We start from the raw sequence: 23,223 nt of genomic DNA on the forward strand, positions 1-23,223 counted from the left end.
TATATATGCACATCTTAACAGAGATTCTTTGCAAAAATTATCAAAGGTGCGTGCATCATTCATCCACACAGCTCTAATGTTACTGCTAGCTACATCATCAGCAATAAACAAAATTGCTTCTTTATTGTAGCTGACAGTTCTAATGCCATTATTATTTCGTATTTTTCAGAGGAGGTGCTCATATCTTCATCGCCTAATTATTGTTCTGCCTGTGTTCAGTAGCACCACTGTCTTACAGAGTGTAAAAGAAAATGATGAAAACCATCAATACTGTCGTCTCTCTGCTGGCAACATTTCTATTTTTGTGTGACAGAACTGTTGTGGAGATGGATTTAAACATCTCCGTAGCCAGTAAAAATGCACAAAGTGAATGAAGTAAGATTAGGCAGTTATAACAATGGAAACCTGCAAATATTTTAGTTTTATGTCTTTAGTTTTGTACGAGAGACAAGCTTGCTGGAGGAAAAATTCAGTGGGAAAGTGTGTTCAGTGCCTGCATTTCTGTTAAAGTGGTTCTCAAGCAGGCCAGAGAGCACTGGAAGTGAATCACGTTTGCCTCCAAATCCAGCAATTGCTTTGCAAGTACTCTGCAACTTATTCTGCAAAGTGGTTCTGGTATGTGTGAACTACATTAATTTCTGAGGACTTCAGACTGCAAGCTCTTCTCTAATGGACACCAAATACTCCTTAAGACCTCTCCATACTCAAGGATCTGATCCAATGACTTGGTTTTGGGGTACTAAATCTGTAACAAAATCCACAGGCTTCATATAATGTAGATACATGAGCCTGAGCACTGAAAACTTTGAAATACTGATCCACTCATGCTTTGCCCAGCAGTTTTCTAATTCAGACACAGCCGATGCCAGCTGCTTCAGGTGGCCTGTTTTCAAATACGTAATGCAGTTTGGACTATTATTTGAAAAAAAAAGAATATTCCTGCATTTTTCTTACATGTCTTTAAACTTCTGATGGAGATGAAAGTGTATGTTTTAATATAAATGAATATATTTTGTGTACATGAGACATTCATTTAAGGGCTTTCATGTGATGCAGCTGGTACTTACAGGATTTTTCCAAATTTTAAAAGGTGTTTAATACATTTTACATGTCCTACATTTTTCTAGCTACCTAACTTCGAATGTTAAGTACCATCCATTTCTCCAGTACTGCTGGCACTTTAAAATGTGATCAAGTAAAGTATTTAAGAGCATGTATAAAAAAACCAGAAATAACTAGAGATAGTTAATAGGTGGCAAATCCCTTCCAAACAGTAGTAAGAATATGTTTAGAATTCATAGTGTCTTATGTTTTGCCTTTCTAGTGAAGATAGAAGGGCATAGTGAGTGTAATGAGTTTTAAAAACAGTTAATGATGACTTTTTAATTGCTCAGCTTTCAAAATTGGATTTATGTTGGATAAGAGAAGAAAAATTTGCCAATGCTGAGGAGACTACTAATTGCCTAGCAACCAGTGCCTTTTTTTTTTTCCCCCCCCCAAATATAGGGGAAACAAAGGGAAAATATTCTTATTTCAATAAATATAGTGTACATGTAAGCATGCAGCTAAGTCTATGTGTGTGTATATATACATTCACACATAATCTGGTGGTTTTAAATAATGAACCAAGGAGATGGTGGGGCACAAAAGGGATAAATGAGATGTAAAAGATGTAAAACTGAGATGTAAAAGGTAGAAGAAAATCAGAAAGAATTTAACAGTCTAAAAGTGATTATTCAGCAAGTAAAACATATTTTAGTTTGGTGTGGTTTGTTCTTTTGCAAGAAGTCCTTTTGCCTGGAAATACCTAAAGCTATATCAGGGGATCTGCAAAACAGGTATGAAATAGGGGTAGTATACTGAGAAATAGCACTCAGGGATTATCTTGACCAGCCTTGAAAGCAAAGGACAAGTAACTGGGAATGATAATATATTCACATAATTATTTGCTATGTTTCAGAAAGTTTTGATTGAGAAAACACGGCTTAATGGAAAGAGAAACACTTTCACCCGAGTGCCTTGTACAGATTGTCTCAGCTTAAGCTCTTATTCTCTCATTTTTCATAACCAGAGATCACTCTGTAAATCTGAACAGGTGCAGATCTACTAGTTGGTTGGTTAACATGCTGAACAAACTAAAAGCACCTTCCCCACGTACACCCTCTTCTACCTCCTCACCCTCAGCAGTTCAGTGAAATGGGGTCAGTCTACCATGCTTTGGTTCTGCTGCCTCTTCATGGCCACTCTGCCCCTGCCACACTTGGCCACTGCATAGTCCCCACAGGCAGCAGCTCCCCCAGCTTTCTTGCTGCACGACAAGCTGCTCTCCTCAGGCTACAGCTCCATCTCAAGATATCCATGGGCTGTACCTCCTACAGGTCTCATCCACTGCTGCACATGGGCTCCTCCGTGGCTGCATGGTGAGATCTGCAGGGGATAGCCTGTTCCTCCACAGCCCTCTCCTGGGCTGCAGGGAGCTGCTGCTCTGTGCCTGGAGCACCTCCTGCCACCCTCCTGCACTGACTTGGTGCCTGCTGGGCCACTTCTTTCCCATTCCTCACCGCTCTCTCCCAGCTGTTGTCACACAATGGTGTTTCCTCCTTTAACTCTGCTCTCCCAGGGCACACTCAGCATCACTCATGGCTCAGCTCTGGCAGCTGCGGGTCCCTGTTGGAGCAGCTGGAGCTGCTCTGCTCTGACATGGGGCACTGCTGGGCTCTGCTCACACAGAACATCCCTGCAGCACTCTCACTACAAAATCCTTGCCTCATAAGGCCAGTACACATATATAATCCGAGTACTGTGGTTTTTTGCGAGCTTTCTGTCCAACTACAAAAGGTTGTATTGGTTGGGGTCTGGGTATGTGCATTAAAGGCATTCATCTACTTCCCTGCTTGCATAGGGAAGTGTCATACCTGTCAGCAGAAGCTGGATGTGATCTGAGACTGATGGTGTTGGTCAGTCAGCATAGGGGAACACATCTCATTTCCTCCAGTCTCTCAGTGTGTGATGGCATTCCCCAAATCCTTGTCGCAGTTGGATGCACAAAGTCTTTTCAAGTTGCAGAAATATTCGGAAGTACATTATATAACCATGCTCCTCTTTTAATCACTTTTGATTCATTGCTTACTAATAATGACTTGAATTGACAGGGAAAGTTCTTATTTTTTCCCCCTGAAGAGCCACTTGACATAGAAATGAACTCTCTGTAACCTAAGAAACAGAGAAGAATTTACTTTTTAAGCTGTTTTCTATTTCTGCTTGTATTTCATATTGTCAGCTTTCAGATGCTTGAAAAGCCTGTAGCACTGCAGGCTGAAGTACAGTGACCTACTGCTCTTTCACATTCAAATGAATAAAGTAGCTCATGCTGTAGACCTTTAGAAAGGGAAGAGATTATACTTTTTTTAAGGCAGAAGGGGATTTATTATGATAGAAATTAATCCCTGAAGGCATTACTTGAGGACTGTATTCTAACCCTGAAAGTAGGGACACACTTTTACAGTATTGTACTACTAGACTAAATCCAAAGCTTAGAACAGCTCTTTATCTTCACCCAGGATTAATGCTTCAGCAAAGTCCTACAGTGATATTCTAATGAAAATTCTCTGATTATGAAAATCTGGTTATGTTTTCATAATGCCATCCCAGATTTTAGAAGATCAACTGGTGCATCTCCCCAGATGGCTAGACAAGAAAAAATAAAATTTAAAGAAATATTTAGGACTACTTCGCAGAATTGTTTTGCAGTCCCAATTCACAGATACAAGCTACAGGTACTGTTTCTTTATAGTGTGTGTGTGTACAGTCTTTTGATCCGTGAGGCTTTCAGAAAAAGAAACAACCACCGTAACTTCCATGAGACCTGTGATAAAATCATGATTTATTTATTTTTTTAAAATTCTGAGTTTTATGTTCTGTAAATTTTTGCACCTAATTCAGATCTGGATGTTTGGAGTTAGTGATGATGCTATTTTTCTTTGCAATACTTTTTAGGAAAGATAGGCCAGAACAGTAAAGTGATGGATTTGCTCTATGTGAGAGAGCAACTTGAATGTATCAGACTCTGCCTAGGGATGAATGATGAGCAAAGGAGAGCTTAGGAGTGACAATTAATTAAGAGGGGGGATCTTATCATTGGTCATAAATATCAATTATTATAAATACGTAAAGGGTGTGAGTCAAGTGAATGGGGCCAGATTCTTCAGTGGTGCCCAGTGACAGGACAGGGGGCAATGAATATTAAAGTTAGGGAGTTGGATGTACCTTCTACCTGCATAATAACCAAATCAGCATAGAAAGCAGGGAGAGTAGAAGCATCTGATCTACAGATGTCTAGAAACTTCTAACTTCTCTTTCAAATAATAAGAGATGCTAGTTAGTGAGTGCTCTTTTTATGTTAGAAAAAGGAAATTAGCTGCCTCACCACTGAATCTGAGTAGCAGCTTACGAGTTACTTAAAAGAACTGCAGAGCTCATCTGTTCTCATGTTCACGTTTTGCATCTCTACGCAGGTGTGTCTTTAATATGATTTATTGTTCTGCTTCTCAATAGTGGTTCAGCTGTGGGGAAATGGATTTGAACTTGAACACTGTACAGATGATTCTGTAAATCAGAAAGCTATTAAAGCTTTTTTTTTTTTGAAAATTGATTTTAACGTGAATCTGCTAGTGGTAAAAGTACTTTCTCAATCTTCTTCTGAAGCTTAGTTGCTCTTCTGGGGTTCAAGACTGGGGCTCATTTGTACTATCCTTGGACAAAATTTCTATTGACTGGTTATTTTCTGGGCTGTTTATTGTTTGGTGCCAACTGGAGATTTCTTCCTAGTAACAAGTTCTGTCCTCATATTCATTTTATTTCCTTAGAGTGAGCTTTTAAAATAAGCTATATGTCATGTAGCAGTATAGACAACTGAATAAAAATATAGTTCTTGTTTTAGTTAAGAACAAGGGTCCAGTTCTCCCTTTCAGTGGTGTTAGCAAATGTGTCAGCTCTGTAGCACCCATTATGTAGCATACTGGTGTTGTACCTATCCAGCAACATCTGTTAGTAGCACCCTGAGCTCCTAACATTTGTTACCTTTGCAACTGTTTACCTCCCCATTTTGTCACGCCTTCTGTTTTGATGAGTGTCTGCATCTCCATGGACTCCTGCAGTATTGTTATGTTTACTTCAGTATAAGATTTTGTAAACCTCACTACTTCAATATATAATGCATACTAAATGCATTAATGGGTATGTTTAATGTATAGGATGTGAAATAATAAAATAGGGATGCTTTTTCATACACAATGTTTCAAAGAATGTGCTGTGATCTTAAATAACAGATGTTCTCAACTCTGCCTTTCTTCTTTCACTATTTTTCTTTCAGCTCTGAAATCTCTGAGTCTGTGTGATTTTATTTTATTTTTTTTCATTTTTTCAAGCAGATATTTCTTGCAGTAGTACTTCTGCCAGAAACTGTAATGGTTATCATTCTATGTGTTAAAGGGTAGTTGAAGAAAATAATAATAATTTCAGGCTAATGAGTTTGTGAGTAGTGCTTTGGATGCGTCTCCCATGCCTGATTTGAGACACTGTAGCTGAGCTTTTGCCACATACACGTGTCCCAGGTACAGACTACGTGATCCTTTTTTCTTCTTCATTTGCAATTGTTTGTGACCTTTGATAGCATATTGATTTGCAAGTAGTAATATTAACTGACTGATCTATGTAATTCTACAGCAAAAAAACTGAGAGTGCTTTACAAAGTAATGCATGCCTATGGTTGTGGATGGTACTTGTTGGTTTGCACAGTACATCCTGTTTAGTCTTCATATCACAAAAATTGTATCTATAAACTCTGAATTTCTGTTCTAGTCAAGGATTGATGGGCTAACTGCTGCCATCGTGGTGTGCTGCATTATTTATATACAGCAGCTGAATTCCTTCTTTCAGGTTGTCCTTTGCTGTCAAGCGAAGTATTGCGCTATTCTGTAGAGCTTCATATAGCAGTTTATGGGGCCTTACAGGATCCAGAGTACTCTATATGAAAATGTAGAATTTGTCAAATTCTTTGCATTTGTTATTCCACCAGTGGATGGATGCTTGTGGAGAGGAGCAAGTGTCATACGTTCAGCATTTTGTTTAAAGAGTGTGGCTTAAGAATGGTTGTGTGAAGATATGTCAGGGAGTGACATGGATTTACAGAATAGTTCCTAAGTGAGGGCATTTAATGCAAGTTAAATTGTGTAATTAATTGGGTTATTCTTCATGGACAGAAGCAGGCACTCAAGCCTAATTATTACTAGAGAATGACCGTTTAACCTCTTTATTTAATCATTGTTTGTTTTTACTGAGTTTGGAGAAGGAGTGAGAGTTCCTCAGTAAAATGCCAATTTTGAGTACGTATGTATCTTCACCATCTTCTTATTCCTTCTGTCTTGCTTTTTTATTCTTAACCAGTATATTTTTCCAAAGACAGGGTGGAGAAATGATTCCGAGATTTATTTGCCTTAGGAAAGTTTTTGAAAAGTTGAAGATATGAGGGAAAAAAACAAATCCTGAGAATGCTAATCTGATCATCTAAATACGTGTTTGCTCCTCATCCCAGGAGGAGTTATGTGTGCTCTCACATTACTTGACTTTAACTCATCCACTCAGGATGTCATGCAAAAAGGAGAACCTATACATATACACCTATATGTTTTATATACCCACATATAAAACAGGAAACTTCAAAGAATAGTACCATAAAAGAGTTAAATTCAAAGTGGTTGAGAGTTTGGGCAGTTTTGTGGAGAAACAAGCAAACTTATTTTCTTTATTTCTGTTCTACACATTTTTGACCAAATCTCAAAAGTCTGACCTTCTAAGGTTTTACAGTCTAGGTGATTCCCTGGTATGAAATAATGGCAGCAATGCTTGTAGAACAAATTTTGTATGCACAATTGGGATACACCCTATTGCTTGAATTGCTTCATAATAGAAGGTGCATGTTTAGCCAAACACAGAAAAAAATATGAATTACTTTTACTTCACACCTTTATTCCTTACTGGACCCTTTTCATAACCTTTTTTTTTTTTTTTTTTTTTTTTTAAATAATGCATGCTATGATTTGGTTTTCATCTTGATTTTGGCTGTTTTTATTTTTAAATAGCATTGTTCTGCGTATTATGTCTGTTTAATTTATAGAATTGCAGGCAAACAGCATATTATCTTTCACTATGGCAAGTTACTAGCACAAAGTACAGTTATACAAGAATTGCTCTAAGGATATAATTATTCCCCTGAGTTTATTTTATTGCCATGTACAGTGACTCTGTGGTTAAATTCAGAAAGTACTGTTGTGTTAAAGGTTGTGTCATGCGCAACACAGTACTTCAGTGATAACAAATCCTTTAATCAGTTTTTTAAAACAAAGTGCACACATGTAAGCTTTTCTTCTTAAGTCTTCTTTAAGCCTTTAAAATCAAATCCTGTACATCAAAGTGAGAAGAATAACAAATTAGTGTTCAATATTTCAGCATAAATGGCCTCTCAAGAGGCATAAAATGTAAATTGAGGGGAATATTGTTGATTCAAAGGTGACATTTATTTTGTTCTGCTCAATTTCACTGGCACCAAGTCATAAATAAGAGTGCTAGTGTTTTGAGTGAGTTTTACTAATTTGAGTATGCAAGTTTGCAGAGACTTAATGTGTAGTCTTATGCAGAATTACTGCTTGTTTGTGTCTGTGCACTTGCGCAGACATATGATGCTCTGAAAGCATTGTATTTAATGTCATGCTAGTTTTATTTCAACCACTGCTGTACAGAGTATGTATTTTCTCTATTTAGTGTTATGTGAATGATACAGGCTTGCAAAAATTGGTATTCCTTCTCTTTTTTTTTTTTTTTTTTTTTTTTTGGTCTGTTTCGACAGTTAATCTTTGCAGATGTTCTGACATTCCAGTGATTTTTTCTTTTTTCCAAAAGCTGTGGAGTTGCGTGCTCATTACTTATTAACTATAAAACAACAGAAGTGTAATAAACTAAGATTGGCACATTCTAGACAAACAGTCATTTAAAACAGTAACATGAAACAAAGGCATATGCCATTTGTAGTCCACTGTAAAACTGGTTAGAAACAGTTGAGTTTTTTTCTTGTATAGATAAGCTGATAGCTGATGTCATTGATAACTGGACCAAAAAGTTGAATGTTGCATTTCGCTGTGAGCATAGATATTAGATATTTTGGTGTCCTTGCGAGAGTTTTCGGACATCTGGGTGGCCATGAGTTCTGAGTACTAAGATACTAAAATACTACCATTAGTTATGAGTTGACCATGATGATTATGCACCCAATCCTAGCACTGGAAATAAAAACATGAAAAGTAGGGGACATAAGCAGCAAATACAAACACTAATAAATAATACTGAAGTGTAACAGTGAATAAAACTTAACAGAATTTTACTGTAAATTATCCAGTATGTGTAGAGAGTTCAAAGTTCTTTGTTTAGTGGTTACCAGATGAATACAGTGGCTTATCTTTTTATCTTTCTTTTTCATGTTGTATAAATGAGATCAGGGGAACAAGAATTCAGGAAAAAATGAATATAAGTGTTTCCTCTCATTTTAGTGAGAATATCCGTATGGATTAACATAACAAGTGTTTGCAGGTGTTACTTAATTTATTTATTTAATTAAAGCCAAGGGAATACAGTTTTCAGAGCAGACAGTTCATAGTGATTATTCTTTCATGACCAAATGCCTAAGTCACATGAATTGTAATACAAACATCTGTGGCCGACCAAATAATGAGGTGAGCACTCAAGCTGAGAAGTCTGGTTTAGATTCAGAGAGGGAGGAAAATAATGTCTAGTTGTGTCTAGTCATATGATGTGGAAAGATGCTGTTGACTCTTTTCAAATAGCTGTATGTCAACTTTAGCTGGACAATCTTCAAGATTACTGTGTTAATACCAAGAAGATGGATGCATGACAAATCACTGTGTAATGAAGATAATTCAAAGCTGACAGATTGAAATTAAAAAAAAACTAACAATCAATCAAAAAACTAAGTAATTTTCTTTTTTTTCAACAGATGTGTAGAGTTTATAGAGAAAGTTTTGTACATCAGTTAAATTACTTAAATGATTCTTATACTGAAATTCTTGCATGAGGCATTGATCTTCTGTCTGTGAGCCAGTGACGTGTGGGAAATGTTCTGGGTCTCTTCACTATTACTGTAGTCCAAAACATAATAAAATGTTACTGCTACTGCCATAAAAGTGGATTTTGTGTATTTCTTTCTACAATTGCATGCCAAAAGGCAAACTTTGAGTTTCAAGAAGTGTACAAAATAAGATACTTATTTTAATAAGTATTAGATTAGAAATTAGAAAAGCTTAGATTTTAATAATTGCCCACCTGTGGATGTTGCTTAAAGGTGCATCTGCAAAACTGTTGCAGAAAGAAACAAGTACACAAATAGCTGGTCTTTCTAAAAATGATACTGAGCATATTGTAGAACAGCAACAGCAACAATCTAGAATAGAATATGTTACCTGTAAACAGTGCAGTTTTGTAATAAATAAAATTATATGGAGAAACAAACATATATTTGCATTTGTGAGCAGCTGTGACTTGATTCACTTGCAGAATTATATACCATATAATTATACTTAGAACATTTAAAGTACCAGGTACTACTACATTTTAGCATAATACATTTAAATGTTAGGAAATTCACTCTTGGAGATCTCCTGTTAAGCTACGTGTTTGTAGTGCTATGGCTTATGTCATACTATGTTGTGTTATATTGTGGAATTAAAATATGGAAATCGATGGGTCTCACAAATCTGTCTTATAAGATAAAGCATGAGATAGTTAAAAAATCACGTAAACATGTGCTTAAATTGCTGAGAAAAAGTACACAATTGAGGCTGCACAACGGGCATTCTTTGGGGTTGCTTCCAATTACCTTACTGGGGACTGGACACAAGATTACCTCTTACTGCTCTTCTTGAATGGACGTGTAAAATGCATTGTGTTTAGGTGCTTGTGTTTTCTGGAAAATAGAAGCTATCAACAAGGCTGTTTATTCAAACATTAGATCAGATCTCAAACTGACAAAACAAGTATTTTAAATGTTTTCCGCTGATGCAGTCCTGTGTTTGAGTGTATTTCTGGAACCATAAGAAGCTATGATTGTCTCAGGGTGTTGGATGAGTTACAAGGGTTGGACAAGCACCATTTTTTGTATTTCCTCATGAAGACAGCTTCAAATAGTATTTGATAATGTATTATACATACTACTAGTACTGAAAACGCATTCAAGTGCTGAGCATATGAAGCTGTCCTTTGGTACATCTGCCAGGGTTTACATCTTTCTTCTGTTGATCACCTTGATGCTAATTGACTTAGAAAGCTGTCTTCATTGAAAAACAATTAAATGATTAGCAAAACCTGCTCATTTGGCCTTATTTGGGAAGACTGTAACAGCATTGTGCCCGTGCTGGTCACGTCCAAAGAAGTCTTGGAGCATAGCTAGTTCCTAGCATGGCATGGCTCCGAAGCAAAACATAGCTTTGTTTGTGACTGACTGGTTGACTCTGCAATCAGAACAAGTGAAGCATGGAAGAACTTCTTAAACTTGCTTGGGATGTGGAGGGAACCGTGGAGGAACACAGGCTGTCTGTGAATGTCCAAATCTTTTCTGTGTTGTTGATAGGTCTCTGTGTGGAGTGAAAGACTCTCTGGAGGCACAGTTCCAACTGTAGAGCTCCAGATTAAACATCATCAATTGAGTGAAACCTTACCATGAGAATTATGTAGCTCAAAATACTTCACTGGCCTCACTTTCTAGTGGTGAACTTTATCCTGAAGTTGTGTTCAGATGATCTTCCAGTGATTAATACAAAATCAATGTAAAAGCACACTGCTGGCCTAAATGCCATGATCCCATGTTCAGCAGAAGTACTGTGGCATGCCTGAGCCTGATGTGTTCTGATTTAAGAGTCCATATATCTGGAACAGTTGATGATATAACCATTTCAACAGATGGTGATATAACCCCTCCATTCTGAATCATGGCCTCCCATGCTTAAAACTTGTGCATAACTTCTGCAGAGTTTTTTATAAGAATCTTTTCTTCTTTTAACCCACAGGGGACTTGTGTGACTCTAACCCATGCAAAAATGGTGGCATCTGTCTGTCGGGGCTCAATGATGACTTTTACTCATGCGAGTGTCCTGAAGGCTTCACAGATCCCAACTGTTCTAGTGTTGTGGAGGTTGGTAAGTGCAAACTTTAACTGATGGAATGGTGTGAATACCTTGCTAGCTTCTGGTGAACTGACCAGTGATTTTGTCCACTCTTTTGTGTAGTATTGTGGTTGTTGCACTGTTATTGTTGTTCTGTCTATATCTATCATAGATATCTATAGTATAAATAATAACTAATAGTCTGTTAACATGTATTTCACATGTGTATCTGAGAAACATATTCATCCAGAAAAGTGCAGTTCTTTACTCCAAAAAGTGAAAAGATCATAATGGTAATTTAAAGGGTCCAACATTTCATAAAGAACATTCTAATTAGAGATTTTGGTATACACTCTCACTGATGTCAGCGATCACTGAAAGTTTGGTTTCTAAGAGTTTAATGCTAGGCTCTGTCAGGGAAGAACAATTAGTTAAAGAAGTAAATTTACAGAAACCATATAGGAGAGACTGGTGTAACACATAGTAACTGCTTGTCTGAATTTCAAAACAATTATCTAGGAAGTTTGAGTTAATGGTGATGAGCACATAGAGTACAAGTCAAAGGTATTATGATGATGTGCTTATGCCTAAAAGTGAATGTAAATATGAATGGTAGCTCCAAAGTGTCCAGCAGTTCAGAGATCCATTTTAAGATAACCCAGAGGGGGAAAAAAAAAGGAAGTGCAAGGGAAAAGATGTTAGACAGCTCGTTATGCCATTCAGTTATTCTCAGAAGAGTGTAAAAGCTTCAAGCTGGCCAGGCTCCTATGTTTTCCTGAAGTAGCTATAAATGTTCACAAAGCAGAGCAGTGCAGTTAATATAGGTTTATTTTCTACATACATCTTTGGCATAATTGTGTGGGAGTTAGGATAGACGGGTAAAATTTACTGAAGAGATGGCATTGTCTGTCATATTTGTTTTTATTAGGAGAATAATACTGCAGCTAGAGTGGAGGCACTGTGGCATTACTTCTTGTCTGAAGGCTTTGCATGCCCTCTGTGCATTTCTTTTGCTGACAGCCAAAGTATTTGAAAGTAGTACAACCCTTCAAGTATTTCACATCTTATGTCAATGTTTGTAATTTATCAGCCTAGGTTACACTAACACGCTTTGGTTGGTGACAGCTGAGTAGAGCTCACACATTTTGTTTCTGCCAGCTGTCCTGTAGGACACCAACCTTGAGCAAAAAGGCAGCACCGACAACTGAGAGCACTTACTCCTACAAATATTCTTGAAACTGTCAGAGTTAGACTCTGCACCTACCTAGCTCTGTGGCATTCCTGAATCTGTGCAGTTCTCATTTCTTAATAAATAAGGCTATACAGGTATATCCTGAAGACGCTTTTCTAGGTGCTATGTGGGTCCCTCTCTGTCATAAGATATGGCTCTCAGGACTCGGTTCAGGATCCCACAGTTATTTATCTTTTCTAAAAGTTGCACCTCAGTTGATTTGGAAGTGACTCTTAGGTCTCCACAGTGCAATTTTAATTGTGGCAGAGTGGATGGAATATGGTTCCCCTGGACATAAGTTTCCCAGAAGCAATTGTAATAGTTCCTCAGAGAGAATGACCAACCTACTGGAGTAGAGAGACGCCTATTGACCTTTGCTCTGTTGAAAAGCAACAACATAGTAGCTGGTTATAACCTCACATTTGATTTGCTCAAGAATATCATTTTTTCTTTTTTTTTGTTTTCCCTTGGTATAGCCACCAAGAAACAGCCTTTGAGTCCTATTTCTCATCCTTTCTGTGGGTATGTTTTGAGTGCTTGAAAGGTTTAAGTTTGTCCAACAAATACATACCACGCTGTCCATAAAATGGCAGTGAAGTGGGTTTGCAGCAGGAAAATTTTGCATCTCTCATGCACTTGGTTGGCATAAAAGTTGTATTGCACATAATGGGGAAGATGCTGATAGCTGAAGAATCTTGAGGTTTAAGTGTATTGTGATAATTGCCACTGTAATTTACTTCTGCATATTAACAAGGCTTTTAAAAAAGAACACACTCCTAACTTAGTTCTGCAAAGACTTCAGATAAAATCTGAATTAGGTAAACAGAGTAAAGCACAAGCAAATGGAGAGCTGTAGAGTGTATGTTAATAACTGTGCTTGTGCAGGCAGAATATGATGGTAAATCACTGCCTCCTGTTTATTTCCATGGAAACAATGACAGAGAGCACAATAATACTATTTGGTAGATCAAATTCTGAGACACAAAGTGTTATTGTGCTCATAGTGCTCATAGTGGTGACTCCATGTCTCATCACCAGTTAATGATGTGATCCAGGAAACTGTCACCTTCAGCCCTGTATTGGTTCAGTAGGTCCTGACAAACTTGCTTGCAGTGTTCTTTCTGATTATGTGTGATCACTTGTGGGACCCACCTGGTGCAAAATTGGTGAAATTCCAGTGTTGCCACCATCATTTCCATCACACTGAAGACAGTATTCATCTCCATACACAGTTCTCTGTAAGCTACCAGTTCATGAGGATGAGCTGATCAAGATGCACTTCATTTTGTGGTGTGACAGCTGTGTGTGGTCATGTGGAACTTGGCTTTTCTTTCACATTGTTGTTATCACTGCTGAAACACACTACTCACGGCCTCACAGTGTTCACATCCACTGGTTGGTGTCCGCAGACATTCAGTAAGCAGCAGTGACTGTTAGTATATGCCTTTTTTCTGCACATAGGAATTCAGTGACACACCTTTGCTCCATACGCCCTTCAGCATCAAATGCCACATTCTGTCAGGCTGCCCCTGTGCTGTCATCTGTCACGTGACAACAAAATATAGTGGAATACTGGGGGGAAAGTGAATTCAAGCACTGTAGCATTCCAAATAAAGAAATGAGTTGTATGATGGGCTTGGGAGCAACCCAGGTATTCAGTACCCTGTATGATCACTTTGGCCAAATGCTTAGTAGCAGATGTAAGAGTTGAGAAACTATGCTGACAAAGGTTACTTCTTTTTTGCTTTCTAGTGAGTGAATTATTTTAGTCCTTATTATCTCAGAAAGGTTTCTTGATATTTTCCTGTGTAGTTGAAAGCATCAAGTTGTTTGAAGGTATGTAGAATTTTTGGAAGTACTGAATAAGAACAGAGTATGGTGGGCAGAAGAGATAAAGGGAGAGAAAACAGTGTCCATCCTGCTTCCTTTGGAAGGGTTGAACAACAATAATGGTATGCAGTGGGGTATTCTATGCAGCCTGTCATTAGATAATCCAATTTTAGACACCATTAGCTCATGGTGAGAAGATATTGTTGACCTCTAAATGCTAGCTGGAGAGTCACAAGCTTTAAAGGAACTAGTCCCAGACAGGAGGATTTCACAAGAAGAGGCAATAGGAGTTTTACTTAATCATAGAATCAAAAATTATCCTTAGTTGGACGGGACCCCTGAAGATCACTGAGTCTAAATCATGCATTAATGTAAATAAAAAAGATGCAATACAGATTCATGTAATAAAAGAACAAAAATAAATAAAGGTGGGGAGATTAAATGGATATCTTTATTGTGAATTACCCAGTTTTCAAGACATCTGCATGACTGTTTCAAGAATCTAACTTCAGTCCCATTTTTTTATTATCTCATTAAGTTAAAATGTAAAAGAAGCCAATGTAATCATAGCACCTTATTTCAGTATTGGTGGCTTCTTTCTTAGACTTTACCTATGGAAAGTCATCCTGACTCCTCTGCCATAGCACTCCAGTATTTGCTGATCCTGTAAATTTGACTGAGCCTATGTAAAACAAAATTGCAATCCTGCCTTATTTTCTGCTTCCTTATACTGAATACTATGCATACAAAGTCATGTTAAAAGAATTGAGATTGAAAGATAGATCTATACTATTACCCTGTTTGTATAGCCAGATGATTTCAGTGCTCAGTGTACCCTAATGGACTGTAAATATTTGATAAACTGACAGAGAATAAGATAGAAGCAAGCAGGAAAAATTAGCCTGTGGTTCTTCTTTTCAATACAGTACATCCTCCAGTGAGGCAGAAAAGGATTTATCTAAACAGATAAGAGTAAAAGGTAATTATATTGTGCTTCCCAAATAGTAGGATGTTTTGCAAAGCTAATAAGGACACTGTGGCCTGAGTTACATTCTTGTATCTTTAGTAACATTAATTTTAGCTTAGATTGAAAAGATTGACATGTAATTAACATTTGTGTTGAATTGCCTTAGAGACAATGAGTTGACAGACTTTACGTATTTTAAATAGCTTCTGAGTAATTCTCAGAAACCATGTAAATTACAGAAGTACCATAACTTGCAGGTGTTGCATACAATTAATAAACTTTCATACACATTGTTAAGGAAAACTATTAGTGTGAATGCTAATCAATATGAATAGTCATTGGATGAAAAGAAGCTTAGTCATGGAGATTACACTCAGAGAACAGTGTCAGTGTGGCTGTATGCATTGAAATAAGATTGGGAAAAATGTTTCTTAAGATTAAAATAAGATCTAGTCTTATTTTATTTGGTGTGTGCATACAGGCAAACAGATTTAGAGGTAAAAGTTAAAGAAAAGGCCAGTCTAGTATGCCATAGAAGTATTAGTGTATTTCACAAGTTCACAAATTCTATCATTTAGGTTTGGAAATTGAGCAACTTAGAATTATTTCATTTTGGTCTTCCAGATCTGAAATTCAACAGCCATTCACCAGAACAACTGGTGAACATGGTTAGTTTGTGTAACAGAGCCAGGAGGACATTAGAGGAAAGCCTGCAGCAATTCCAGCCCGGCGTTCAAATAGGCCATCAAGGTGCTTTTAGGAGGTGCACCTTTGCTATCAGATCTGATATCATATATCTAGCAACCTGTGACAGTGCTTGCCTAGCCACACAGTGAAAAAAAAAAAAAAAAATCAAGCTACAAACCCAACACCTCCTTCTCAGTGTGCTTATGTGGAATTCCCTGGAATTTTGTTGCTTCCCATTCTCTCTCATTTTTGGTCCATTGAGAACTAGGATCTGTTTTCTTTATTTCCCTCACCCTTTTCTACTCCAGCCTTATCAGTCCCAGCTCTCTTAAGTGCTCCTCGTATGTCAGATGCTCTAAACTGTTAGTAATTCTAGGCAACATCTCCCTCAACCTATTGTCAATGCTCTCAGCACTGTTTGCCCAGAATACTTCTAATTGTTTAGATGGTGGACTCCAGATTTCAGAATGTTCTCTCTGGTGTATGTGTGTATTGTCACCCAGACTGGCTCTGATTTTCTCTATCATGGCAGTGTCTAACCTAAATGACTTTTCCACTGTCTGTCTCATTGTAAGGATACTTTATAAATGGTGGTGATTTCTTCTTCAGTAAGATGTCATCAGGCCTTGCTTTTAAAAATTAATAATTTAACATTTGGAAAAGTTATAAAGTGTCCACTTGAAGTGTCAGGGGGTGGTGGAGTCACCGACCCTGGGGATGTTCAAGGAATGATTGGATGTTGTATTGAAGGACATGGTTTAGTGGGTGCTATTGGTAACAAGCTATTGGTGATCTTTTAGGTCTTTTCCAACCCTGGTGATTTTATGATTCTTCTTCTGGCAAATTGTTTCAGTGGTCCTGTTGACATAAAAGCGAAACTGTGGAGTAGTGAGTGGAGCTGTGTTTATTTGCGCATAGAAAGACTTAACAGCTTTCCTGACCAGTGTCTTCTTGGAGAAGAGTGAAATGGAATGGGAGGGTAGAAAACAAATTATTCCTTGCTAGGATTTAGTTGTGATGCCTGTTTGTAGTTTGCTGATTTATTTCCTCATGGGAAAACAGGGAAAGTGCTAGTTTTCTTCAGGAATTGCTTACTGCTTGCTGACTTTTTAATAACAGCCAGATTTCCTCTTCTGAGCAATGGAAAAGGTTGTTAAGTAGAGCTTCATCAATGTAGTACCTGAATAAAAGAATCTGTTTTTTGTTTATTTGGGTTTAGGGGAAGATATGCCCAAGGTAACTGCGGAAGTTTGAAGTGCACTCTTGTATTACTTCTCTTACGATAAGAAATGGCAATATGACTAAGGACTACTAAGCTTCCTCTCAGTAAGGCTGTAGCAGTTCTTGTGTGTTCAGTATGTTAATGACATTTCTCACAGTATTCTGTCCCAGAGTCTAGTGACTGTAGATCCACATCTCTGTTACAGCAGTTTTATGGAGAACTGATTATAAGACAGAATTTTTACAGGAAACTATGACATGTAAGGGCACTTAACTCATGAAGAAGTGTTTTCATAACATAAGGAATTCTACTGAAAGTTAATCAATAGATATTAATAAAAATAGTTTGATGAAGTCTTAATTTTTAGTTTCTGAGTAGCCTGAAGAGTGCATGCTAGACAGAAAACTAAACTCAGTAAATTAATGCAAGGAAAACTTAAATGGTATTAAATGCAGGTCAGAAAAGATTTTACACTATAGGTAATTATAGCACTGTAAATAATTGTGCAGCATATATGCCAAAATTGTTGGCTTTGCTACAGATTACTAGTAAACCTGTTGTGAAAACAGAATTTGAAGTCAAAATTGGTGAGAATACTAATACAGTGAACGTTAAGTTGTCTGAGTGATCTGTGAAACATTTTAGCTGTGAGGTATGTGCAGTCATGTTCATATAGATTGAAGAGAACCTTTGTTCTTGGTTACTGAGGCTGAAGTTCACTGGGATAGTGACTTGGAATCACAGAATGGCTGAGGTTGGCAGACACCTGAAAATCACCGGATATGAATCCCTCTTTAAAAGTGCAGCCAACCAGAGTTTTAATACCTCTGCAGAAACTGTTGTGATGAAGACTCTACATCTCTACATGCAGCATACACAAGCTGGGCTACTTGTTCCAGTGTTTGACCATACTAAAAATTAAAAGCTTTTTGTGTGTGTTTTAGTGTAGAATTTCCTGTTTTCTAACTTATGCCCATTGTCTCTTGTCCTGGCACTGGGCACCACTGAGAATGGCCGGGCTCCATCTTCTTTGCATTATCCCTTGCTGTATTGATGTATGTGAATATGATCTTCACTGAGATTTCTCTTCTCTGGTTTGAACAGTCCCAGATCCTTCACCCTTTCCTCATAGAAAAGTTGCTTCGGTCTCCTGTGATCTTTTATTGGGTTTGTTCTGATAGGGTCCATCTCTCCCTTCCTGTGGAAGGATCACACTGATCTCAGTGCTCTGGGTATGTCTCACTAGTGCTGAGCAGAAGGAAAGGATCACCTTGCTCAACCTCTTGGCCATGCTCTGCCAAATACAGACCAGGATGCTGCTACTAATTAAAAAAAAAATGATTACTGTAGTCCTGGGTTTAATCAGGATATGCACTTTATAAAGCATCCTGAAGCAGTCTCCATAGTACCTCTCAAGATGACCATCCACAATATGTGTAAAGTTTAGCTCCCTTGTGAAAAGTATCCTGTCAAATGAATGTTATCCTGAAAACCTTATTACACTTTTGTTTTGTTTCACTTACAGATTTATTGTTTGACAGGACAGAGTGGCAAGGAATTAGTAGTCATACATACACTTCAGAGCATTTGGCAAAATAGCAGTGTAATGTACTGAGAGTTATTTTGTGCATTTTTGTCAAATTCAAAAGACAAAGTAGGTACATCCATATTTGTTATGAAAGCTACTGCTCAGAGTGAGAACCTGCAAAGATAAGTAAGGTTTACAAGACTGAGATGGCCTGCTTAATTTTCTCAGGCTTTGGGAGCGATGAAGCTCTTGATAGTAAATTGAGTTTTCATTAAAAGGCAATACCAAGTTGTTGCACGGAAAAATTTTCAGAAAACCATGCATGTAGGTCATGGAGAGCTGTTACAAAACAATGAGGTGTGGACTCTCTACCCAGGTGCCATTCAGTTGGAAATTCCATGTATGTAAGATCTGCAAAAGATAGGGTGTTCCAGAAACAAGACTAGACAAACTGCAGATGTGATCTATTCCACCTGTGTTTATCTGAAAGGAGATCTCACCAAGCACTTGTTCATTCCCATGAGCCAAGTCCATTTCAACTGGGTTACAATATGCAGCTGACAAAGATGTTCCTCTTGTTTTAAAGGTTGAAGTATAGATAGAAGTAATAGAGAAAAATCAGAGTGGTTTCCTTAGCAATGTGATGTATCTGGATTCTGAAATGTTTAGAACTGGCTTCAAACAAGTAAGTACAATAAGCCAATTATATTTTGCCAGATGTGCCAGTGAAACAACACATAAAAATCTGTGAAGAGCTTATTTTAGCAGCCAGGGGAAATTACTTTTTGGTACATGTTCTAACATTGTCGGGAGAAAGAAACCTGCAAATTATTCATCGGCTTTTATAGAAAGCAATCTTTTTGAGCAACAGCTGTAGCAGATAAAAACAGCTGAATTGAGGACACGTTGAGACACATCAAGATCAAATGGAATAAATATGCTGGTACACAACTGTATAAACATCTCACATATACCAGGATCTCCAAAGTAAATCATCTGTCTGCGAGACCTGCTGACTTTGCTGCTAGGTTGTTTAAACTGAACATCCATATTATGTTGACTTTGTTGTTCAGAATTGTTTGGGTTTTTTGTTTTTGTTATTTTTGCCCAGTGAAAAAATAGCAGTAAAACTGTAGTTTCCAAAGGTCATGCAAGCTTTGTTTAGAATAAATTGATGTTTTCTGAAGAAGATCATGTTGTGCATATCAGGTATCAATTAGCTTCAGCACAGACCTGGAGTTTTTTCTAGACTCTTTTGTTCTGCAGAATCCTTAAGAAAAGTCAAATGTTGAACATACTTCCCATCCTGTCCTTTCTTCTTGCATGTGTTTAAAATACTTTGTTTTTGTGTTTGTTGATTTTTGTTGTCGTTGTTTTGTTTTTTTTCTTAATTGCTAGTAGTATTGTCTTTTTGATAGATGAAATCTGTGACACAGTGTTCCCTCTCAGCCTAGAAGGCCAACAGTATCCTTGGCTGCATCAACAGAGGGGTGGCAGCAGGGAGAGGAAGATGATTGTCCCCCTCATACCTTTTGGTAACCCATCTGGACAACTGCATCCAGGCCTGGGGTCCCCATTACAAGAAGCAAGTGGAACTGTTGGAGTGTGCCCAGAGAAGGATCATAAATATGACCAGAGGGACTGAGCACATCTAGTAGTTGAAGGAGCTGAATTGTTCAGCTTGGAGAAGAGAAGACTTTGAGGAGACCTCATTGTGGCTATCCTGTTCTAAAAGGAAGCTTATAAACAGGAGAGAGACTAACCTTAGTCATGATTTTTGTGTGTGTGCCTTTATCTTTGCCAGCATTGAATCCAAGCTTATGATATATTGTCTGACTCCTAGGAGAATGAAGTGCTGCAGATATTTTGTTATTTTTAAAGTACATTAAAAACTATCAAGGAGGATCAGGGATTACTTACTCATCTGTTTTACTGGAAATTGGGTGGTAGTTTTATAGATTTCCTGTTCCTTTGCTTTTTTGGCTAATGTATGTAGTTTTGAAGCTTTTGAAGAGCCTTGATGACATAATTTATCATAAAATGTAGACTTCAGAAATAGATGTTCTTAAAGTACTGTTCCAGTTTGTATCCTTATTTTATGTAATCCAGTGTTTTCCTGGATTTTTATTAGAACGCTGTGACTCAACAGCTTGGAAACAACGTGCTAAAATAAAAATGCCAGAAGGAAGCTGATTCTTTAGCTGAAAAGGCAAATTAGTCTTTAATTAGATGATAATTCTGGCATCCTATGAGATTCAGATTAGAAAATTTTGGACTTCCTAGGCAAAAATGATCAGATGCAAAACCTGATGATGTTCAGGTTAACACAGTTTCTAAATGCACTGCACACTGCAGTTCCAGAATAAGAGACAGAAAGATTAAAAGCTGAATATTGAGACCTGGAAACAGATGGGCTTTACTGTATTTTTTTTTTTTTTTCCCCTCCATGTTATTTTCCAGATGTTTCTCTGAAACACTATTTATACAAAAGGCTCATTAAGCAGAAAAAAATTCATCATCACTTGGAATCACATTTGCTTACCTTTTTCTCCACAAGTATCTTTAGTTATATTAAAGTAATGAAATAAGGAAATATTCTTTTAGAACGCTAGTTCTATAAATTTTTAGTAGAGATGGACACAACTCTTCATGCAGAAAAATAATGTTGCTGTATCCCACATGACATTTTTATCTCACTTTACTCATCAGAGGAGTTCTCACAGATTCCCATTCTACCTGGATAAGGAGAGTAGCTAGCTCCTTTTGTTTCTAGTTTAGATGTAATTACAGGAACTTCTTCATAAGTTTATAGCTGAAGGTTCAGACTACTGAATAAACTTATTATAAGGACTTACTACAAGGAGTAAGAGAAACAGAACAATTAGGCTCCCACTGGTTTCACTTCCTAGTAAATGCTCGAGGATGGTGGTTTGGAGGAGTGAAGTGGCACTGTGCACACCCTCAACTGCTGGATCTTGGTGCACTGGAAAAATACAACCATTCCAGTGTGATATGGCTTCTTAGATAGGCTGTTTTTTCTCACTGCAACTCTCTTGTGTGGTAATAAGTTATGCATCTTTTTCTTTTTCTTTTGGTCCCAGATTGGATAGTGATTGCTTAAATAAAATGTTGACTGTATTAAGCACATGAATAATTTATTTTATAGATACTGGGTTGTTTTCATGTTATGTCACAGGTGAACAGCTTTGTTAACTTGCTAATGTCTAAAATAATGATTAATAATAATTCAGTCAAGTTTATGTTATAACATTAAAGACCAAAATTATAGAGCAAGAGATTCTGTCCTAAATTATTTCATCAGTAAGGCATTTTAATTGTATTACTTCAGCTCAGCACCTGGATGAAAATTGCGACTGCACTGTGAGTCAAAGGAGACGACATAGTACTAATGTCTTTTAAAAAGGAGTAAAAAATAAACAGGATTAAAATTTACATTTTCAGCTTGTAACTTTCTGATTACATATGTAATACCAGTATACTTGACTAGCTTGAGGTACAAACACTCCAGTCATCCATACCATCTCCATTCTGAATCACACACTGAACTGACTCAGCCCATCCTGAAGTCTGGAAAAGCATTTGCAAGGGATTGATTTGAACATGTGCTTGACTTTTTTTTCATTAGTTGTGAAAAGTTGGCTATGTGATTTGGTCAAGCCATACTTCATTCGTATTTATAATGTTGTTCAACTTATCTGTCTCTTCATGCATAATTGGTGCAAATATGCATAGTTCCTCACTTCTGATCGATGTTTTTGACAAACATCTAATTCAGATGTGCATGAATGCATGCAAGTTTTTAAATGATTTTGGCGTTTTTTTTCGAATGGATGGGTACAAGACATGCATATATATATACCTTGTTTATAGAATCATAGAATTACCCAGGTTAGAAAAGACCTCAAAGATCATCAAGTCCAACCGCAGCCTAACCTTAGTAGGTCTTTTTTGTACTGAGATGCCCAAAACTGAACACAGTACTCAAGGTGAGGCCTCACCAATGCCGAGTACAGGGGCAGGATGACTTCCTTAGTCCTGCTGACCACAACATTCCTGATACAGGCCAGGATGCCATTGGCCTTCTTGGCCACCTGGGCACACTGCTGGCTCATATTCAGCTGACTGTCCATCAGCACACCAAGGTTCCTTTCCATCACGCAGCTTTCCAGCCACACCTCCCCTAGCCTGTAGGGATGCCTGGGCTTGTTGTGACCAAAATGCAGGACCCAACACTTGGTCCTATTGAAATTCATGCCGTTATCTTTGGCCCATCGATCAGTCAATCCAGGTACCTCTGTAGTGCCCTTCTCCCCTCAGACAGATCAACACTCCCTCCCAACTTAGTGTGGTCTTTGAACTTACTGAGGGTGCACTCAATCCCCTCATCCTGATCATCAATGAAGATGTTAAACAGAAGCGGCCCAAGCACTGAACCCTGGGGGATGCTGCTCGTGACCGGTAACCAACTGGATTCCACTCCATTGACCACAACTCTCTGGGCCCGGCCATCCA

At 37.7% G+C, this 23,223-nt stretch overlaps 1 protein-coding gene across 2 annotated transcripts in view; it reads left to right on the forward strand.

Annotated features, from left to right (window-relative positions):
* EDIL3 (EGF like and discoidin domains 3) overlaps positions 1 to 23,223 on the forward strand; it is a 260,926-nt gene that overhangs the window by 58,464 nt on the left and 179,239 nt on the right. For both annotated transcript variants that reach the window (XM_085528740.1, XM_085528741.1), the window contains exon 2: positions 11,130 to 11,258. In XM_085528740.1, the coding sequence (XP_085384866.1) occupies positions 11,130 to 11,258 (129 nt within the window). The remainder of the gene's footprint in view (positions 1 to 11,129; positions 11,259 to 23,223) is intronic.

This window comes from Coturnix japonica, chromosome Z, assembly GCF_054131305.1.
Source record: "Coturnix japonica strain WE chromosome Z, WE-NBRP24, whole genome shotgun sequence".
NCBI lineage: Eukaryota > Metazoa > Chordata > Aves > Galliformes > Phasianidae > Coturnix > Coturnix japonica.